Raw genomic sequence first — 22,339 nt, 5'->3', positions numbered from 1 at the left:
GTAATCTTGGTTGTAAATCCTTGCTTTTCATCATATTGAATACTTCTTGCCAGTCCCTTCTTGCCTGCAGTTTCTTTTGAGAAATCAGCTGAGAGTCTTATAGGCACCCCTCTGTAGGAAACTCTCTGCTTTTCTCTTGCTGCTTTTAAGATTCTCTCATCATCTTGAACCTCTGGCATTTTAATTATGATGTGTCTTGTTGTGGTCCTCTTTGTGTCTAGCTAGTTTGGGACTCTCTGTGCTTCCTGGACTTGTATGTCTATTTCCTTCGCCAAATTTGGGGAGTTTTCCTTTATTATTTTCTCACATAAGTTTTCAATTTCTTGCTTTTCCTCTTCTCCTTCTGGCACCCCTATGGTTCAGATGTTGGCACGTTTAAATTTGCCCCAGAAGTTCCTAAGCCTCTCATTTTTTTTTTTCAATTCTTGTTTCCTCATTCTGTACTGGTTGACTGTTTTTTTCTTCCTTATGTTCCAAATCATTGATTTAAACCCCGGTTTCCTTCCCTTCACCATTGGTTTTGTGTGGATTTTCTTTTGTTTCATTTAGCATAGCCTTCACTTCTTCCCTTATGCGTTTGCCATACTTAAGCATATCTGTCAAGCCTGTGAGCATCTTTATCACCAGTGTTTTGAACTCTGCATCTGTTAGGTTGGCTATCTCCTCGTTTGTTAGGTTGGCTGTCTCCTTGTCTCTTAGTTCTTCCATTGGAATCTTGATCCATTCCCCCTTTTGGGCCATACTTCTCTGTCTCCTCATCTTGACAGGCTCCTGTGCTTGTTTGCTGCTGTGTCTTATGCAGAGCTGTTGCTCCTGTTACGTTGTAAAGGGCAGAGCCTTAGGGATTGTCAGTATAGGATGACCCGTTTCACCACATTATGGCGCTGTATGTGGGGGAGGGGTCTGAGAGGAAACAATGCCGCTTGCTCAGCACTAGCCCCTTTTCCAGGCACTTCTCCCACATTGGCTGTTGTCCTGGTCGTCATTCCCAGAGTGGGTGAGTCTGTGGACCTTCTAGGACCATGGGGGCCCTTCAAACAAGCGGACTCTGCTGAGAGACCAGCGGTTTCTTTCCCCCCCCCCCACCCCCCACTGGTTTGCACAGTCAAAAGTAATGAGGCTTTATTTTTCCTGGGGCTGGAACTGTGAGCTGCGCAGTCTGGCTGGTGCTAGGAGTGCTCCCCAGGTGTCCCTCCTGACTTTTTGAAACATGTGACTGCACTTTCCTCTGGCCCGCTGCTGCCGCCATTACTGCCACCACCACACCATGTTCTCCCCGCCCCGGCTCCACCCCTCCTACCTGTCTGGATGAGTATTTCTTCTTTATATCTTTGTTTGTTGGACTTTCATGCAGCTCAATTTTCTGGAACTTCTGGTTGTCTCTAGGTTTGAGGTAGTTGTATTCCTTCTTCGTTGTGGAGGGAGATGCAGTGTGTCTGTCTAGGCCTCCATCTTGGCCGGAAATTATAATAATTTTCCATGGACAATTAAACATATTCTAGCTTCTAAAATAATCTCTTCTATTTTTTGTCAGTGGTTATAAAACATTTATTATTATTTACTTTTTCAGGGTATATATCTTTTCTTCCAAACTAGTTTACAAATACCTTAGGGATCCTGTTTTGGCCAGATAACATTAGCACCTATTAATCATTGCATTTGGGGGAACCACCTCTACCTTTTAACCTATAATTACCACCATCCCCTGTTTTTAAGCCATTTTTATGGGAGAGGGAGGAAATAATAAAACATAAAACTTATTCTACTTTGGAAAGTGCTTATGAACAGCCAGATTGAGCAGTTTCAGCCCCAATCCAACTAGATAAGGAAGCTGGGAGGGAGGGAGGAAACCCGCAGAAAAGGTAGGACAGTGCGATGCAGAGGCCAGCCCTTGAGGCAGAATCCCGTGAGCCAGCGCAGTCTGGGATGCAGAAGATCACAGAAGTGGTGGACATGGGCAAAGCCAGGGCCTTTGATGGGTGAAGGGACCAGAATAAAGGCGTTGCCTGGGTTGCTTGGGCAGCTTCAAGGGAGAAGCCCATGCACCCCTGCAGCTGACGGTTTTCCCACAGGCTGACACTGAGAGACAGGAGCCTAGAGTCATCTCTCAGTGACAGAGCTGGAAACTCAATGTGATCATGTGAGGCCCTTGGGTGCTGGGGGAGCCTATCACCTCAGATGCCTCAGCCATGGGGCAGGGAATGCTGCCTGTGAGGATCAGGCCTGCCCGCCAGTGGAGGACAGTGGCCTCAGCATGGATCAAGGTGGAGCTGCGGACACTCTTCTGTTGAAGCAATAGCACCCAGCATGAGTCCCCAAGGTGTAGTGCCAACCTTGGGCACAGGAAGGGGGATAACAATCTCTAAAGTGACGGCTTCAGAGTGTGCCTGGAAATGCCAGGATGAGGTGTACAGCTCAGACACTGAGCACTCAAGAGGGAAGCCAAGCCCTGTGAGGAAAAGGAAAAGAGGTTTTTTGGCCTGAGTATGTGGCCTGTGACATTCAAACTCACATCGCTGACAGTCGTCGCAGAGGGATGACCCAGCATGAAGCATGTGTTAAGTACTCGATCAATCACCCTCAGCAAGATCTGGGCCGGCACCGCAGCCCTGAGGCGGCAGAGCAGACAGGCAGTAATCTCCGGGGAGTACTAACTCCATCCGTCATCGATAGAGCTGTGTGTGAAATACTTTAACTAGACAACCACATGTGGCGGGCAGACCTCTGCGATGGCCTCTGTGACCCCCTGCCCTGCGGTCACACTCTTGTGTAATTCCCCTCCCTTTGCATGAGGCCTGGGCATAGTGACTGCTCCTAATGAAGCAGGACAATGGGATGCCACTTCTGAGATGAGCTTATAGAAGACGGTGACTCTGTGTTGCGCTCCCCGCCACACACACACCCCACACACATTTCTCTTCTCTCCTGGTTTCTCACTCCGAGGAAGCCAGCTCCATCTCATGGGTTGCCCTGTGGAAAGGCCCACGGGAAGGAACAGAGGGTGGCTTCCAGCCATCAGCTGCTTTGGACAGAGGCCCTGAGTCCAACAATCCATGAGGAAGCCTGCCAACAACCACGCAAGTTGTTGGGCCTTGACATGACTACAGTCTTGTGAGAGATCTTGCCCCTCGGCTTGTGAGGACCTGGCTAAATAGCACGTGGATTCCTGGCCCACAGATGCTGGGAGTTAATAAATATTCGCTGCTCTAAGCCAGTAGGTTTTGGGGTAAGTTGTTGGGCAGCAACAGTTAACTCATACGCCATGGCTGATGTTTTTCTTTATGCAGTATTACATCAGTCCCATCTGAAGGATGTTTGATTGAAAGAAGAAGGGAGAATTTGGGGATATAAGAAACCAGACCCAGAGGCTCTTGTGAGAGGACAAAGACCACAGGAAAGAGGACCGTGGGTGAGAAGAGAGGCAAGGACAGAGAATCAAGAAAATTTTTTCTGATCTGCGTTGGTGCCTAGGTCCCGGAGTACCTTAGCTGGTCCCCACACTGAAAGTCTCAACCTCTCTACTTAGTCAGTAATTACAGAATCTGGAGAGTGTTCTCTGCTGCGAGTTCCATGACTCAGAAGAAGAGAGGAGGCTGTTGGCTGAGATGGCACCTGGCCCTCGCCACCTTCGGGGACAATATGGAAGGAGGTGGTGTGGCTCAGCGGGCGGGGCTGGCTTGGGTGCAGCACATGCATTTAAATTTTTATGGGGCTCAGTCTTCTTATTTATAAACTGAGAGGCATCAGCTAGATGGTCTCTGAAGTATTTCTCAGATATAAAATTCTATGAGTCTGTGACCTCTGCCAGGCTACCTCATCTCAGAAACGCCAAGCAGGCACAGCTTTGCTCCGGTCAGGACTCCTCTGCCAGTGGAGGATCCTCCTTGGAGGGGTCTCGGTAGCCGTCGCAGGGTCATGTGATGGTGTTTTCCATGTCTAGCTCATCCTTCTCACAGGTGGAGTCAACACCAGGGGCCTCACGAAAAGGAAAGCTGTGAGGAGGGGTGGGGAGCAGGCTACTTACTCTATAAGAGGATGGGGCGCTTTCAAGAAAGACAGTGTTTAAAATCAGGTCCTTCCAATGACCCGCGTCCCCTGACTTCTAAGCCACGCCCTCCCTCCCAACCACACTGCCTCCTTAAGTGTGCAAACTGGAGGGTATGGAGCTCGTACAGTTCGAGAGAGTGACTGACTGCAGAGCCACACTTTGGGCAGGCTGCTGATCACCTACGAACCGGGTTAGGTTGGTTCGTTCTTGGCCCTCTGGGTAGGCCTGGGCTGGCGGAGCACACTAAAAATGAAGCTGGAGCTCTGTGCTGTGCATTCGCTGTACCTCGTCTCAAAGGCACAGATGGGTTTTACGTTCAGAGAGGCAGACCTTCCCCATGGAGAGCGCCAAGTACTGCACTCCATGCAAACCAATCTCGAGTAAGTGCACAGGAGGCCAGGGGAGCTTCATAGCTAGGACGAGATGATGGGGAAATTCAGAACCGCACAGAAGTCGGTGAGGGTGGAGGAACTAGTCAGGTGGCTCGGGATGGAAATAAGCTGACCAATGAGGGTATAAAACCACCGTGGGCCCCTGGGTTTCAGGTGCCAGTAGCGGGGCCGTCAGCCTGGGAAGCCAAGAAGCTCTGAAACTTGCTGTTTGGTGTTCGAAGGTTTCCTGATGTGAGGACAGTGGAATGTTATTGAAATACAACCTATAACAAAGGCCTGAATACAGCACAGACTCACCACGTGTCTGACCAATAACTAAAACACAATAAATGCCCTGTGACTCAGGTTCTCTGAACACAGAGGTCCCTTGTAGTCGGAAACAATTCTGCTGAAAATACAGAGCTACAGAAATGTTATAATCTGAGAAGCTCTCTAGTCTGCTGGCTCTTCACTTCTTCTAAATCAGCAAAAACGCTGAGAACCTGAGAAAGCTATGTATCACATTCTAAGGAAATAGCCCAGAAATTATGTTTATAATTTCAGAGGGTTCATGACCCCAGGAAGACAGCCTCTGGTTTAGTCCAACATGCATTTTATATTTGGGGAGACTGAGGCCTACAGAGGTCCTAAGATCACAGACTGATTAGTAGAAATGCTAATCATACTGGTACCTGGATCTTCTAATTGCCTCAAACTGCTGGGAGAAACCAAGGCCTACTGGGATCACAGCACACGTTTCTGAGCCAGAAAACACACATATTGGCCAAGGCTTCTCACTGCTGACGCTCGGCGTGATTTTCAACAGGACAGTCAATTTCAAATCATTTCCAGTAAGAGTGAGAGATGTGAGAAATATAATTATGACTTGGTCTCTTGTCTAGAACGCAAGTCTAATATTGGAGGCAAACAGGTACAGAGAATGCCAGAGAAGGTGACCTGAGGACACTGTGATCCCTGCCCACAGCTGGCATCTGAGCAGAGGGACTCACAAGCTGTGGCAGGGAGAGCCGGCCACCCATGGAGAAAGGCACTGTCTTAGCAAGAAAATGCTAAGTGCTGTTCTGGGCCACGTTTAGGTATCCCCAGAGTGGTGTCTGACACACAGTAGGGCGCCATAAATACTGCTGCCTTCCCTTCATTTTAACTCATGGGACAGGTATGATTTTTTTTTTTTTTTTTTTTTTTAATCTCTGGTGCCCAGAGAGGCTTGTGGCAAAAAGCCCTCTGTGGGCCCTGGTAACTGCACACTCCCCTCCACACACACCCCAACCAAACCTCCGAACTAAGCTGTAATCATGGCAACAGAAGGAGACACTTTAGTCTCCATTTCTCTCTCTCTGACTCGTGGATACCTGCCAGGTAGCAGATGGCCTATGTGGACAATTACCTTCATTTTGCTGCCGTGTATTTAAATTAAACAAACTGGCCTCTTTACTGCCGATTTTGAGAGGCCCTCTCAGAAAAACAAACCACCAAAAAACAACCTTGGGAGAAAGGAGTCCTAAGTCTGAAATTCAGGGGAGGCAACCACAAAGGCATAGAGAACTGGGAGGTATAAGCCACAGACTTTGTACCTTTTTTTCCTTCAAGAAAAGGTAAAAGCAACAACAAACAAAACCCATACGCTATGCTGAGCTGGTGATGGTCGGCTCTGCTGGGAAAATGCAGCTGCCTCATCAAACACAGCGGTAAAGGAGAGAGAGGGTCATCTGATGCTGCCCTGTCAGTTCAGCTGCAGAACATGACAGTAATTGCCTAGCTCGACGAGAATTAGGAGCAGGGACGGAAGCGAGTAGGATGGAGAGCAGGGTGCAGGAGGTGAGGAAGACCATCGCAGAGCAGTGAGCAAAGAAGCAGGCTGTGCTTTCCTCGGCGGTGAATTAAAGCAGGTGGGGGACGCGCCTGGAGACCTTGCCCTCCCGGCAAAGGTGCCTACCTGTGAGCCTGAGTGCAGGGTAGCATTTAAAGGTAAACCTGGCTGCTGACCACTGAGGGAAGGGCTGGAGAGTTTGATGATGTCTCTTCCCTTACCACCATTAATACACATTCTTCTAGCATGTGCCTGTTGGAAAGTTAGGGCCATCAAAAGGTCTGCCACGAGGTGCCTTCTCAGAGGGCTGACACCTGTTTGTTCCCATGCCACTTCAGGAAACTCGGTGCTTGCACTTAACCTGTCCCTGGTGGTAGCCTGTGGGGAAAGAGGCTCCAGGCAGGGAAGAGCTACGGCAGGGCCGCGGGACGTTGTGATCACAGTACTGGCGACGGGTGGAAGGTCGTGGTTCTCAGCCTTCATGATTCTGTCCCTATTCAAGTCAAACTAAATTATACAGAAGACAAGGCTTACCGCAAGGCTTAAAGGGGTGGGGGCCAGGCTATCTTTCTCAGTGGCAGAAGAAAGCCTATTGAGTTCCTGAGACAAAGAGCAACCTATTAAAACTCACCATAAACCCAAAGATCAAAGGTGAGTTGAAAGTTAAACTTTTAGATAGGGAAGCTAATAAATTCCGAGACTAGAATTAACCTCTTTCTGTTTGTTTCCCCTAGTTTGCCCCGCTCTATTGGAAAAATGGTATCCTATTAGTTCTCAGTGTAGGAATTTAACTCCAGTTCTTAGCAAAATGATCAGGAACCGCATTACGGAAAAAATTCTCTGTAAAACAAATGCCAAACACCCGCTTGTATAGTAGAAAGAAGAAAACAGGCTCCCAGGAGAGCATGGGCCTTATTCAGACAGTTCAGGCAGCCAGAACCTATCGCTGATATACTGAAATTCCGTGAGGCAAACTTAAATGCTCTTTATGGGTAGGCCAAACTAGCATGGGGAGGGATGGCACGCTTCAACACCACTCTTTGCTGAGTCCCTGGGTATATATAACATCATGGTCAGAGTCCAGGCCCTGCAGTTTGATAATCAGATTTGGATTCCAGCTCTGCCATTTACTAGCTGTGTGATCTTGGGCAACTTACTTAACGTCTCTGGTACCTCATATTCTTCATCTATAAAATGGGGGTAATAATCTCTTCACAGGTTGGTGAGGATGAATATATCAAGTTTCACACTTCAGCTCAATAGCGTGCTACCCGCTATAACTACTTTGCAAGGTGCCGGGGCTGTGAGGGGCAAGGTCTCCATGGGGAGGCTCACAGGCTGGGAGGCAGCTGGGCACGTGTTCAACTAACGTGCAAAGGAGGATGAAATCCGCGCCTACCCGCAGGTACAAAGGAGAAGCAGCACAGACGCAGAGGGCTGAACTCTGACCTTCCAGGACAGGGTAAGGTTTCACTGAGAGGTGGCATCTGAGAGTATCTTGAGGGGTACGATTTCAATAGGTAGCAAAGGCTTGGGAAGGGCGATCCAGGTGAGGAAAGAGCATGAACAAAGAGAGGGGAGACTGTGCATAGGGGCAGGAAGTGCTGTGGGAGCACAGAAGCGATGTGGTGGGAAAGGAAGGGGCACAATAATGCGGAGCCATAAATAAAGGGTCATCAAGTTTATTGACTAGGCCACAGAATGGAAAAACTACAGCCCATGGCCAAATCCAGCTCACTACCTGTTTTTTACAGTCCATGATTAAAAATGGTTTTACATTTTGAAATGGTTATATGTTAAGTGGTTATATAAGTACTTATATAATAACGTTGGTTTGGCTTACAAAGCCTAAAATATTTACTGCCTAACCCTTTAAGTGAAAGCTTGCTGACCTGCTCTAGGCAGTGGCAGAGGGAGCTGGTAAAGGTTTCCAGGAGGGCAATGTGACCTGTCATTAGGAATCTGGGGCAATGTGAAGGAGGGACTGGGAAGCAAGAGACATCAGACAAGGGGACTTATTAGGAGGCTGTTCCCCTAGACCAGGTGACAGATGATGGAGGCTGGAATGAAGAATGGTGACAGGAATTGAAAAGCAAGCATTTGGAGAAAAAATGGACTGTACCTGACCACTGAGTAGGAAGAGCAGAGATGGGAAGAGAGCATGCGCATAAGGAGTGCTGGCAATGACCTTAGCACAGCAGGAGGTAGGGACAGAACAGTGATATGTGGGGGAAGGTGACTGGAAATCTTTTTTCACCCCTCCCACCCTTAAACCTCTGAATAAGGAATGATGGGGGTAGGGGCGCTCAGACTGGTATCAGAGAAAGAGGTTTTCTGGGCTCAGGGCAGTGCTTCTTAATCAGTGGTAACTTTACCTGCTGGGAGCCTGGGGTGGGGGTGGGCGTGGCTGGCACTAGACTTTAGGAGGTAGAGGTCAAGGTGTTTCTAAATATCCTACAATGCATAGAATACACAGAAAGCGATCTAGCTCCATATATCCATGGTGCTGAGAATAAGAAACCTGCCTGAGGGTGACTCAGAATCATAAGATCCTAAAGGGTGGCCAGTCCAGGGCTGCTTTTCCCAGGTGGCAAGCTGCTGCAGAGGAAAGGCAGGCCACCAGTAGCCTAAGATCAGGTTAGAACTTTCAAGGGGCCCAAGAATAAACTCTGATATCTTCTGCCCGACTGGGAGATGCCCCGGGGGGCAGCTATAGACCAGAGAATCTCCTAGGCTCTCTCTTGGTTTCCTGAGGTCTGAGCTGGTTAAATTTAGGAGGTGAGATTTGAAAGGTGAAAGTAATGTATAAATGGCGAATGTTATAAATTATGAAATTAATAAGAATACACAATAATAAAAGCACCAAATGATTTATGGTTAGCCAGTTTAGCAGAGCGGTGGTGAATTGGTAGAGATTCTTATTAAAGGTAACACTTCAGCTGCAGTAAACTGTCTCTCCGCATTGCCTCTAATTTTAGAAAACAGGCCCCTCCCTCTCTCTTTTTTAAGCATTGAGACAGCTATACTACAGCTTCAAATGACAGTAATTCTACTTGCCAAATTATGATTAGCAGTAAACAGAGACGAGTATAAAAGTCTATTGTAGCCTTTGGAACATGCTCCTTTAGCTGAAAAGATGTTCACTTTAGTCCAGGACTCTAGGCCAGGAAGCTTCCTACCTCAGCCTTGTTTTTAATATGAACATCAGAACCAGCCTAACAGTGGGGCGAGGTCTAACAGAAAGAGCACCAGGAATTCCTGCCAAGAATCCCAGAAATAAGCCGAAGGAGTGGGCTTCAGGGAGGAGGAGACGCCCTGTTCATAGAATGCATTTGTTTGTCTGGAAAAGTAGAAGGCAGGTGATTGGCATCAACAGGCCTCGGGGAAGGAGTTGGTTACTGGAAGTGCAGACAATGACGTGAGGACCAAAGGGTTTCAAAGTCACAAAAGGACACATCAGGCAAACTGAATTTCTGTAGCCACTTCCGGGTTTATAGACTTTCCCCAATATACCATCTGGTATCAGTGATGAAAGGATCAAAGAATTGTGATGCTGGAAGTTTGCATGTGAGGAAACTGATGTTTGTAAGGGTTATGTGCATGTTCAGACAAAAAAAGAAATGGAGCTTTGTGAACAAGGTTCTGAGTCAGATAATCTAATATGCGGACTGAAGATTTAACTCCTTCCTTTCTTAAGGTGAGTGGGTGAGGAGTGATGCGGGCGAGCGGACAAGACAAAGCCCATTTTTCAGAGCTGTCAGCACACCTCTACTCTACTAAAAATTTCCTTCCCAGGGTTGCTGGTAACTTCCTCACTGTCAATTTCAAGGGCTTCCTTGCTTATTGTCTTATTAACTTCCTCCTTCTCGAAACTGTCTGGGCTTTCACAAGAACCCACAATCCTACCCCTCCTGCCCACTACTCTGTCTTCTTTTTGTCTACTATGGGCTTTCCCCAAGGCTCATGTTTATGATTTCTACCCAAATTTTATGTTGCAGACTTCCAAATCTACAATGCTAGCCCTGTTTTGTCACTGAAATTCCAGTTGCATATCCCTGAGTGTCTAGCAGACCAGACAAAAAGCTTGCCTGCCTGCCTATTCTTTGTAACTTAATAGATTCAAAATCAGGTCCAAGTTCCCTTCCTAACCCAGATCACCTCCCCATTTTCACTTTTTCAGTCAAGGGTACTCATCATTTTCCTAGGTTCTTAGGCTCAAAACCTAGAGGTCATCTTTCACTCATTCTTTTCTGTTGATGCTCTGCTGAGACTCAGCCTGCAGTATTCTGGGGGAAGGTAGGGGGGGTCCTAGGAATTCAATATTCCTCCAGTAGAAGGCAATTATCTCCAGCCTGGTCTGTAGGTTTTTCCTGGACCCTCTGGCAGATAGTTTTCATAAGCTGTATGCATTCCGGTCAGGAGAGGAAAAGAGAAATATAGTACAGGAGGAAAAGAGAAAAGCAGGTGAGTCAATCTCTCAGCTTGTCATAGATAAGAATAAAGAAAAATATTGGGAGTGTGTCAAGACCCAAAGCTGTTTCCCCTGGATCCTCAGACTGTAAGCCTGTTATAAGGCATTCAGTAATTTGGGGGGGACTGAAATACAAACACCCATTTTTAATATTGTAATGGCATTTCCTCTTGTGGGAAAAAATAAAACAAAAACAAAAACCAGTAAGTTGCCAGGTCCCTGTAGCAAGTATAAAAGCCAGGACTGACGCGCGAGCACACTGCAGACGTGGATGAGGACATCCACATGCGGTGAGGCTACAGCGTCTACGCACACAGACGAGGCCTGGGCCCAGGCTGCAGGCTTGTGGCAGAACCACCTACTATGGCACATGGATTCTCGTTTACGGAAAGACACCCGTGCAGTTTTGCAGACTCAGGTGGGCCGCAGTGGTGCCTGAGGCTCAGGATATCACTGACCTGGCTTGTGTTTCTGTATCTAGGGCATCATGCCAACCATGAAGTAACTTCCATGCTATTTGAAGGTGGGATTCGTGTAGGATTTCTCTTTGCATCCTCCAAAAGGCCAGGCTCACCGCCTCAAACATGGATAGTAAGACATTGCTGAATAAATAAATAAATGGCAACCCTTTGCCTTTCAGGAAAAAGTAGATGATGCAGGCTTCTATTTCAGAGTATGAAGTAGGGGTGAGGGTGAAGAGTCCAGAAGATTTCAAAGGCATGTGAATCATCTCCCAGTGAGACTGTGTCCAAAGGTTAAGTGACCAAGAATGGAAACAACCCATAAGCACAGCAAGAGGTTCGCCAGTAATTTCTTTAATGGACAGAGGGGACTTTTATTTGTTATGTATGTTTTTCTTAAAAAGTACTTTCTCTTAAATGTACAAAGTTAACACTCATGAGGTTTGTTGGAGTCCTTAGGTGTCCACCAAGGCTAACTAAATACTGAATGCTCTTTCTTTAGGCATATTTGGTGGGATTGTGGTCAGAGAGGGCCAGCCTATACCTTGCTTTCTTTGGTGTAGATGTGGTGGGTTATCTTCTTGGTTCTGGGAATCAAAAAGGGCAGGATCCCACTTGATATCCCAACTGACTGAAGCAACAAGAGAGGTCCTAAGTGCAGCAATGTTCTCTTAGGGGAATTTTCAGAGTACCATCCATGTCCTGTGGACCACCACCCTACTATGTATTAATCTGGGTCAAGGTCATCCTTGCGGAGCTCCCTGTATTTACATTTCACTGTCTAAAGTTATAGTCTTTAAGCCTGATGATGATCTGTACATAAAAGGTAATATCTTCTAATAGGAGGGATCAGAGAAATGTTCAAGGGTATACATCCATCCTTCATGAATAAACTGAACCCCTTGCCTTGAATAGCTCATGTTATTTGGTATTAGCAATCCAGCAGTGATACTGAGTTGGCCAAAAAGTCCGTTTAGGTGTTTTTTCCTGTAAAATAAAAGACACACTTTTCATTTTCACCAATTATTTTATTAATTTTGATATTTTAAGTTATGTGGGCTATCTCCCACATAGTATAACATTGATTGTTCTCAATGTCTCCATTTAATAGCTATCAACTTCAAGTGGGCTACCCAGTCACGAAGCATCGTCCAGTGAGAAATCTCTAGCACAAAACTTTACAAACCACTTTTGACATGTTTAATACACCTTCTCCACACACTGTACAAATCTTTTTCTGCATTTCAGTTGTGTTTTTACCTTTCCTGAAATAATAAAGCATAATATGCCAAGTGTTGCATATTTTCTTTCATCTTTAATATTAAAATGGCTACTCAGAAATTCACCAATTTTGGTGTTTTGTTTTTTGATTTTAAATGCACACATCATGATATGACAGCTGTCACAATACAATCTAACAAAATTGTTTCAAATGAAGCTAAAGATACCTAAGCATTACTAAAGCCATCTTATGGAAAAACCAAATGAATTTTTTGGCCAACTCAGTATTTTATGGAGTCTTGAGTCATTGGGAAAAATGAAGCCCTGAGGTGTCCCTAGAATGAATTTATACATCTGAAATTTCTCCAGAATAGGGCAGGGATACTGTTTGCCCTAGGCTGGAGCAGCCGCAGCTCAAGTGCCCAATGGTGGTCAATGCCATTGCCAGCAGGGCCCTCATCAGTCTGCTGTCCCCTAGTGTGCCCCTTTGCAGCATGCTTGTAAATCCCATGATCATGTTTCTGGCTGTGGGCCTTGGGTTTGTACTGAATAATGCTAAAAATATTTTCAAGTGCTCCAAATAACTATAGACAGCCCACATTTTATAGATTATTTGTGTTAAAAAGAAAGAATAATTTTATTCTACATAATCAATATCTGTTCTTTAGATGGAAATAATAATAGAGTTAATAGTAATACTAGTATGTTAGCTTTCTGTTCCTATTCATTTGGTGACACTGAAATTTGTTTCTCTGATTTCTGAACCATCATTTAGCCTTCTTTTTTAAAAATTAAACTTAGTGGGGTGACATTGGTTAATAAGATTACATAAGTTTTAAGTGCACATTTCCATGACACATGATCTGTACATTCCATTGTGTGCCCACCACCCAAAGTCAAATCATCTTCCATCACCATATATGTGGCCCCCTTTACCTTTTACTACCCTCCCCCATTCCCTTCCCTCTGGTCATCCCCATACTGTTCCCTGTGTCTATGAGTTTCAGTTTTATATCCTACATATAAATGAAATCATGTGGTTCCTGGCTTTTTCTGACTTATATCGCTTAGCATGATATTCTCAAGGTCTACACGTGTTGTCACAAATGGCAGTATTTCATCTTTGCTTATAGCTGACTAGCATGCTATGGTATAGATGGACCACATCTTCTTTATTTGATCATCACCCCTAGTCTTCTAAGCGAATCTGCCTTTTATATGAGAGTACCTTGAGCAAAATGAGTGCTGTAGGTACCTGAACCAGTTACATCCACTACAATTAACAAACTTATGAATTAACACCATTTTTAAGTCAAAAATCTTGTAGGTCTGGTTAATACCGGTTTTCATTCAGCAACTGTATATTGAGTGTGGTATCTGCTGTGGGGCAGGCACTGGGCCAGTGGCTGGGGATGCAGCTGCGAAAAAGGCCAAGTCCTTTAGTTACAGCCTGATGATGGTCACGGGCCCGGTTAACCCCGACTCGTGGACACAGTCTAATTCCTGAGCCTGTTAAACTGCAGGGTATATTGGGGTGGAACACTCACTCAGTAAAGTCTTATCTGAAATAGCCGGGCAGTTGTGCCCTTAATTATAACCCTTGGATCTAAGCAAAGAGAAGGGAAGGAGGGAGGGAGAAAGAAAAGAGAATTATCCACTGAGGCATTGTACTAGTGGCACTCAAAACAACAGAAAAGTGTCTGAGGCTAAAGGTAGAACCACAGCACCAAAGCTTTTAAAGTCATAATTGTTATCCATTTCTCTCAAATTCCCCCAAAGCCAAAATAATCCCTCATGGAAAAAGAAGCAAGAAGGCAGACTATAAGAAAAGTTCTCTATAACAGAGTTACGGAGCCAGTTTTGGAAGACATGTCTAGTCAATTTTTCATTCTAGAAGTCTTTTACAATTATTTAATTACCCATTTAGGGCAATACATTTTGATAGGGAAGAAATTAAACTATACCAACCAGAATCTGGGAGGAAGAAAGGATTACAACCTAGCTATGTAATAAATAACTTCTAGTGTCTCACTCAAGAATGGTATAGATTAAAGCAAAAGCACTAGTTCTAAAAATTTCTAGTCTTTTCAGCTGTACATGTTAAAAATGTTGAACCCGCCCTGACTGGTGTGCCAAAGCAAAGGGTCGATGGTGTGATCCTGGGTGGCAGGTTCGGTCCCTGGTCAGGGTATGTGAGGGGCAACCAATCAATGGCTCTCTCTCACATCAATTTCCCTCTCCTTTTCTCTCTCCCTCCCTCTCTTCTCCTCTCTCTAAAGATAAATAAATAAAATCTTTTTAAAAATGTTGAATGATGTAAAGCCATTCCGTTCAAATTTGCGCCTCAGAGCTGAGCCTTAGCTGAGCCCAGGTTAAACCTGTGAAGTGGACAGAGTATTATTTCTTTCTATATCCACACAGCAGAATGTCTTACCACATACCATAGTGGAGAAAGATGAGGAAAATACAATTTGTATCAATTCATGCTATGAATGGTCCTATGAGACTGTGAGGACTAGATCATGAACTCAGGACCTTGGCCATGGAGAACTCCCCAGATGTACATGCAAGTGGCTTGTGAGAGGCAGGCTTCAGCAGTCTGGGTCAAGCTTCTCATTTTGCCAGCTTCAGGGGGATGATGATCTTACTCAGAATGAGCATGTCATTTAATCCCTTGTCTGCCCAAGGTTAGCTTTAAATTGACCTGAGAGAGAATACATTAGCAACGGCAATTTCTGGTTCTTAGATTACACGGTAATCCATAAGATTTTTAAAAAATGAAATGTCTATTGGAGGTTTTACTGCTACCAGTAAATAAACACCCACACTGTCTGCCCCCTTCTGCATGAGAGTTCTCAGGAAGGTGTAGAGTGTTCCTAAGTATGTGCTTCACTCTGAGCTGGCACATTTAGAGAGGGATCAGGAGATGCTAGTCTGGCTGAATTGCTGGAACATTCCCAGCAAGTGATTTTAACTGTAAAGTGTATCTCTGAAGTGTAGAGGGGTGAAGAGAAGAAGGAGAACACTGGTATCAGAAACTACAGGTGAGCTGATGCCCTGCGCCAGCAGGAAGGGTACAGTCAATAGTGAGGGGATGAGACCATCAGGAAAGGAGTAGAGAAGGAAGCAGGAAGGATAGCTCCTTCTACTCCACACCTACGCATTACCAGCACCTGCTTCTCTGCTTCTGCTAAGCCAACTGGAGGTGAAGTGCAGTCATGTGACCTGCTTTGGCCAATGAAATGGAGTGGAAGTGATGTGTGTCACTTCCTGGTAGATGCATTAAATTGCTGCACTTGACCTTCCGTCCTGGTCTTCTCCTGCTTTGCCCATGTCAATGTATTTATTGATATGGAAGTGCCATAGATCAAAGCAATAAACTATGTGCGAATGAAAAAAACACACTTTACATTAAAACCACTGAGATTTCTGGATTGTCTGCCCTCTTCACACCACATTCTTTCTTCCTGTCCTCTTTCTCGCAGGCTGTCACTCTGTCACTCCTTTCTCACCTTCTCCCTTCTCTACCTCTCCCTTCCTTTCCTCTCCTCTTTCCTGTATGATTCCATTGCTCTCCTAATTGGGAATAATAATAAACATAATTCCCATTCTTAATTTGAAACATGGATAAATTTGTTTCTTGGAAAAGAAATGATTAAATTTTTGAATTAACAATTCATACCTTTCTCCTTTAAAAAAAACCCTGAGGTAAATTAAAGATCAGCTTTAGCTTATGTAAAAGAGGTATGCTTTGGAAACCTTACTATGTTATATAAACAGATGGTGCTACTATTGGGGATAGGCCCTCAATTGATTTTCCTGTGTGGGTTAGTAGCTATCAGAATAAATAAAAACAAACATCAACCTTCCCTAAACACCAAGCAACAGCTACGCAGCTCAGAGAAACCAGAGCTCCCTCTGGGGTAGGCTCTGAGCAGGAAATCGTAGCTTCATCACTTAGTTTTCATTGGTAACGTGGTTAAGAAGGTGACTGGAGCTGCAGCATCCAGAAGCCTGTTCAAGACTAAAGGACATCTGAAGTTCCCTAAAGAATGACTCATTTTCATGCACAATTATTCAGAACACAGTATTTAGACCTGAGGTCACCCCACCACTCCATGAATTGTTTCAAGCAATTAAAGGCACTCTAGACAGGAAGCAGCAGAGAGAGCAAGAGCAGGAAAACACAGTTGTAGCCGGCATAATCATGCATACTCAAATAAACACGACAGATGCGTTCTTTGAAAAACAATTCACCAGGCTCTGGTTTCAAATAAGAACATGCTCTACTACGTAAACAGGAGGGGGACTTTTAGGCCATTTTACAACACCATGGCGAGAACTGCTGAGGGTTTTACACATACTCAATTCTGCAGAGATGACCTTGTGCAGGGAGGAGAGGAGAAAGTATACACCAGTTATATGAGGAAAAGAAGAACATGCAAACGAGCAAGAACCAGATGGAGAATTCTGAAGTTCACTTACTGCCTGCTTTTGCTCTTCCTCCTGGTGAAAACAAAATAAAACAAAAAGGCAGAAAAAAAACCAGAGAGATTAATGCCCATCACCACAAACATTTAGAAGAAATGACAGAAGAACAGGGCAAATCAGGCCAGGCGCTCAGGTTCAAGGATCAAAGCCCTGCCCACCATAGAGAATCATCAGCTGGACAGAGCGCATGGCTGGCCTCTGCCCCATCCAGTCATCAAACGCTCACTTCTAGAGCTGCAAGGTCAAAACTACCTAGTCCAACTTCCTCACTTGATGCATCAAAAAGGATCAGAGTCTGACTTTCCCAACATGTAACTATTTAGTGAAACCCAAAAGAAGTGGCTGGGCCATGACTCAGAAGCGCAATAATCTATTTCACCAGTCATAGTATTCACAGGTGTTTAGGCACATTTATCCAGGTGGTGGTCCTCAAAGTGTGGAATGGAGACCAGCAGTAGCAGCACCTGAAAACCTGTCAGAGATGCAGATTTTGGACCCCACTCCAGACAAACTAGATCAAAACTCTTGGGGTGGGGCCTGGCAATGCCTTTAAATAGCCTTTCAGCTGATTCTGGTGAACCACTGTTCGAAAACTCCCCAACTAGCAATCCGCATGCCCGCAGACTCATCGCCGATGTAGTCCCCTTCCCTCCACTTGCTTCTGGGCTGCTTTGGTTTTTTCAAAGATGCACATGCACCACCGCTCCCCCAGTAAGCTTGCAACTGCTTCAGGGCCCCGAGAGACCTCACTTTTTCATTAACTCAACACGGGTTCATTCAGTACTTCTAACGCATCAAGCTCTGGAAGCACAAGATGGCCTCCGTCTTTCGAAGCCTCCCAGTGATGTGCGCAGAGCAGGCACCTGCTAACTGCCTGCTCTCGGAGGCGCCACCAGGCGCTGCAGAAAGCACAGTGAAGAGGAGATAAACACTTTCCCTCTCCCCATCCCGCTGTTCCTCAGCCACTCTGTCTTTTAATGGGTATCTTCGCTTCCTTTTGGTGCCTCATCATGGGTAACTGGGGTCAGAAAGCCTCTGCTCTTTGGCCCACGTACGCACATCTACAAGCTGTTGCAATGGTTCTGCTTGAATTGGGTCCATTTATCCGGGCAGTTTTTACTAAACCTGTGAGGAGGAAGCCTTAGGAAAGGGCGAGGGCTCTCAGTGCGCTGATCTGGGTGTGATGGCAAGCATGATTTCAGCAAAGCCAAGTGATTGCAAAAGGGAGAGAGTAAGTAAAACTTTGGAGAAAATAATTTTATTCTTGCAAGGGAAAGACATGGACTAGAAATTAAAGGGGTGCCAAAAATTTTCAGCTCAGCCCAGGAAGAGGTTCTCATAATGAAAGCCAGCTGCGAGATGCCTGGCCAAACCTAGACTCCTGGGAGCCCAGGCAGAGTGGGCCCTGAGCGTGAGCTGAGTTAGCCTAGAAGTTAGGGTCTGCAGGCTTTTGCATCTGGCATTCATGGCTGTAGTTAAAAGGGGTTAGAGGTTTGCAGTTGGGAAGCCAACTCCTTCCCTAGCCAGGCTTCCCTGTAGGACAGAACAGTTTTCTTCCATTCACTGGTAAGGCAAACAGTCCTAGGACAGTTATGAAACAATTTAAAAATGTGGGGTTTTTCTTGCTGGCACTAAGTGTTGCAATGGAAACCAAGGTGGTGAGGGAGGGATGGGGCAATCCTGACAGGCTGGAATTGCATCTGAGGTAAAAAGACAAGTACGTAATTTCTTAGAACTGTTCCTAAGACACCTCCCTCTTCTCACTGTTTTCTCCAGGTTTCGGATTGGAGAAAACATAGCTTTGGTTCCACAGAACAGGGGCATTTCAAGTTTGTATGCACACTTGGTGACTGCAGTATATAGTTTGTCCAGCCACAAAATCATTAAAATCTGCACTAGACTCAAGTGTCAGGTGAGGATGAGGAGGGGGACAGGGGAGCACCTTCTGGACTCAGAGGCCTCCTGTGCGTGCTGGGACTAGGAGAGGGTGGACTTTGGCAAAGTATTACTTAGGACAGTGTTGTATAATTTAAACTCATGAAAGTCATTCAGATAAAGCCTTGAAGGCTCTGTCAACACAGAAAATAAGCCAGACAGAAGGTCTTAGAACATTTTTGTTATCGACTGGTCGGTTAGGGTCAGTAAACATTGACTGATGACAAGGCATAGGAGCCAACTTGATTTAAAGGGGGCAATAATGCCTCAATTATAAAGTGCAAATGCAGAACGGCTATGTCTCCTAAAACATGAGAGGCTCTTCCACACAGGGAATGCCTGGCCTGGTGCCCAGAGTAATGCCATAGTCACTGTAGTCATCTATATAAAAATGTGCCTTCGAAACCTCATTTGCAAACGAGGTTGAAATTTAAAACAACACAATTCATCTGGTAAATGTGTTTCAAAAGCAATAATGGAAAAATGGAAAATGATGTAGAAAAATGTTGGGAACATAATTTAGAAATTGAAATACCAACACATAACCATTTCTAGATTAAATAAGAAGTCTGAGGCAGAGGCCATCCATACACTCATTAATTAGGGGAAAATGTAAGGAAAAGATACATTCTGAAGCACGGGTACTTGAGTCAGTCCAATTATGTCATTAATAAAAGCAACAGTAAGGTCCCTGATATTCCTTGGTGATAGGAATTGAGTCTATTCACCTTATATGCCAAATATCTAAACACAACACTTGGGAATTCGATACGTTTTTTGGTTAAATGTATGATTAACTTTTACTCAACCTTGTTCCAAAAAAAAAGGATTTATGATTTTTGTTTAATGAATTCATAAACAATGATGACACTTCATATGTATGCTTCTTTCTATTATAATTTTTCAGATAAATAGACAAAGTACCTGATATTTCACTGAAGGAGTAAAATGAAAGAACTCCCTGTGAAATGGAAACTTGTTGTGTGGTGTGTTTTAATTTATGAGCATCCCAGACTGTGTGGCTTGATTGTCCATTTGACTAACTGCTCACAGCTGTTTCATGAAAGAATTAAATGAAAGCAGGACAGTCCTCTGAAATAAAAATTAGGAGAATTCTGAAGGGTACTTTTATTATGTGTTGGTGAATATATTTTTTTAATAGTTGGAAAACATCTTTGAAATCTCAATGGAAGTCAGTGATTCCTATGTATGTATGGCCTTTTAGGGGTGTATATAACACACAAATTAAGACTGTAATCCTTTTAGGAAGCTGGACATGGAAGGAATGAGATTTCGACTGTGAATTCTAATCAATGGATAAAAAGACAACATTCCTGGAGGTATCTGTAAATTTTTCCTCCCAGTCTGAATGGCCTCAGCCTGTCAGGTGGGCAAACAATAATATTTCTGTTTAAGAACCTGGATGGGGATCCTACAAAACAGGGCAGCAGGGTCGTGCTTATTTTATGGAAATTGTAACTGCAAGACAACAGCTAGAAATACAAGAATCTCAGGGTTTGGGCTTAAGAGTTCCAGGCATCAGCACATTCTGCTTAGCCCTTGAAGACAAGCATCAGAGTTGAACTACAAGATCATAGTAATGCATGTGGGGCTCTGAACCAGGAACTCCAAGGCACACTGAGGGCAACCAGCTGACAGGAAAGCATTGTGGTACTTAAAGGAAATGCACTTCGACTTCTCTTTAATTTGCATAAACTTTTCACCTATAAAAGTCAGCCTGGGGTACCTTCCCATCTGTGTCTGGATCATGTTTGAGAGCATCTTCTGAAAGGGAGGTTTGACACAGGGAAGGTGTGCATGGATCCCATCATTTCTGACCTGCTAGTGGGCTAAGCTTCTGATGGCAGGGCTTCTAAAGGCCACAGATGTCCCACAGGCCAAGCAAGTCTAAGGACATCTCTGCTGTCTTAGTGGCTGAGGGGTTGCTGACGTGGATACTTGACAATTATTGGAGGGATCTGGGCCAGGTTTCATGCATAAGGTTTTCTTTAAACAAGACCCATTTAGACATCAAGTATTTCTCAGGAGAAATCCTATTAACAAGGTTAATGCAGAAACACATCCAGGCAAAACAACCCCAACATCCAGGACCAAAGCTAGAAACAAACTAAGCTTAAGACTAAAAGAAGTGATTGTCTTGAGCAAGTCAGAAGTCAGTGTAAAACACATTTACTCAAGTTGCTAATACCTCTGTTTTTAAGGAACTGGTATAGAATGGAGAAGCTGAAGAAGAGTTGATATTTTCCAAGCTGGTATCTTCTTGAGCTACCACCCCAGCCTGGAATCTTGTCACTTCGGGCCTGGATGATTTCATTAGTCTCCTGTTATCTTTTAGTTTCTCCCCCTTCTTACCTGTTCTGCATATTTTCCTGACTATTTTCTCAAGACCTTCAGAGACTCTCTTTATCACAGGATTAAATTCACCCCCCTCAGCCTGGCTTTTAAAAGCACTCCACACTCCTAGTTCCACTCTGGCTGCTACCTTTGTCATATCACAAAATACTGTGGTTTCAGAACACAGACCTTAGGAATTAACAGCATGAACAAATGTGCTCTGGTATTGCTGCTACGTAGCTGGGTAAATATTTCTGTTCAGTGCTAATAAAATTTTCCAGGTGAGGACACTTACATGCCAAGCGTGCCTTTCTCTGCTCTGGGGTGTAGGGGCTATAACATATTTTTCAACAAAAATAGTGAGATCTGAATTATTCCAGATTTATTCAAGCCCCGATCTACCAAACCTAGAACTAACAGGCTATTTTATTCCTTCCAAATATAGCAAAGTTATTGATTAGAGTTGGTTTGATGAGACTGGTGTGCCTCTGTAATACTTATTAAAAAAAGACATAATATTTGTAGGTGGACTATCTGAATATTTGTCTTAAACTTCAAATAGTTGGGAAATATTTATTTATACATAGCCAATACCCTATTTATAAACACCCACAAAAGCAACTATTCAAAGACATTACTCTGGTCCCAGTTATTAATTTTTTCTTTTATAATCAGGCCTTACACTATGTTAGATGGCTGTTGTACTGAATTAGACTACCGTAATGGAGGTTTACCTGGAAACTGGACCTAGGCAGCAACATGTAAGCCTGTAGCCTCCTCCTGTTCCAACATCACAGTGGGGGTGACGGTGGGGCTGAGACGCATCGGAGTTGGGAGGTGGATAAGACCGTGAGCGAGCGGTGGGAGGAGGCCAGAGTGGGCACCTGCTCTTACCTTCAGTAGCTTCATGAGCCCTTCCAGCTGAACCATCAGCTCCCGCCTGCTCTCCTGCAGAGCTGACATTCTCTGCTCCAGTTCATCTTTTCTTTGCCTATCCAAGAGGAAAAGCCCATCAGAAATGAAGCTTTGAAGATAAAGGGTCTGAGGCAGGTAATATCTGTTTGGGACCTAATTCTGCTACTTACCAGTGTATGAGATACTGATACCTTAAGTACAAACGGGTTAAATATCTGTTTTTCCCACTATACTGCTGTG

General features: G+C 44.7%; 1 protein-coding gene across 14 annotated transcripts in view; it reads right to left on the bottom strand.

The window, feature by feature from the left end:
• Nucleotides 1–22,339, bottom strand: part of DTNB (dystrobrevin beta) — a 207,661-nt gene that overhangs the window by 14,065 nt on the left and 171,257 nt on the right. For 10 of the 14 annotated variants that reach the window (XM_090281077.1, XM_090281081.1, XM_090281084.1 and 7 more), the window contains 2 exons: nt 22,079–22,175; nt 16,889–16,909 (listed from right to left, as the gene is read on the bottom strand). In XM_090281077.1, coding sequence (XP_090137203.1) covers nt 16,889–16,909; nt 22,079–22,175 — 118 coding nt within the window. The remainder of the gene's footprint in view (nt 1–16,888; nt 16,910–22,078; nt 22,176–22,339) is intronic. The other 4 variants (XM_090281079.1, XM_090281082.1, XM_090281089.1 and 1 more) reach the window with 1 other exon arrangement.

Source organism: Furipterus horrens, unplaced genomic scaffold, assembly GCF_987537825.1.
Source record: "Furipterus horrens unplaced genomic scaffold, mFurHor1.1.pri manual_scaffold_6, whole genome shotgun sequence".
NCBI lineage: Eukaryota > Metazoa > Chordata > Mammalia > Chiroptera > Furipteridae > Furipterus > Furipterus horrens.
This window is presented reverse-complemented; position numbering and strand designations above follow the sequence as displayed.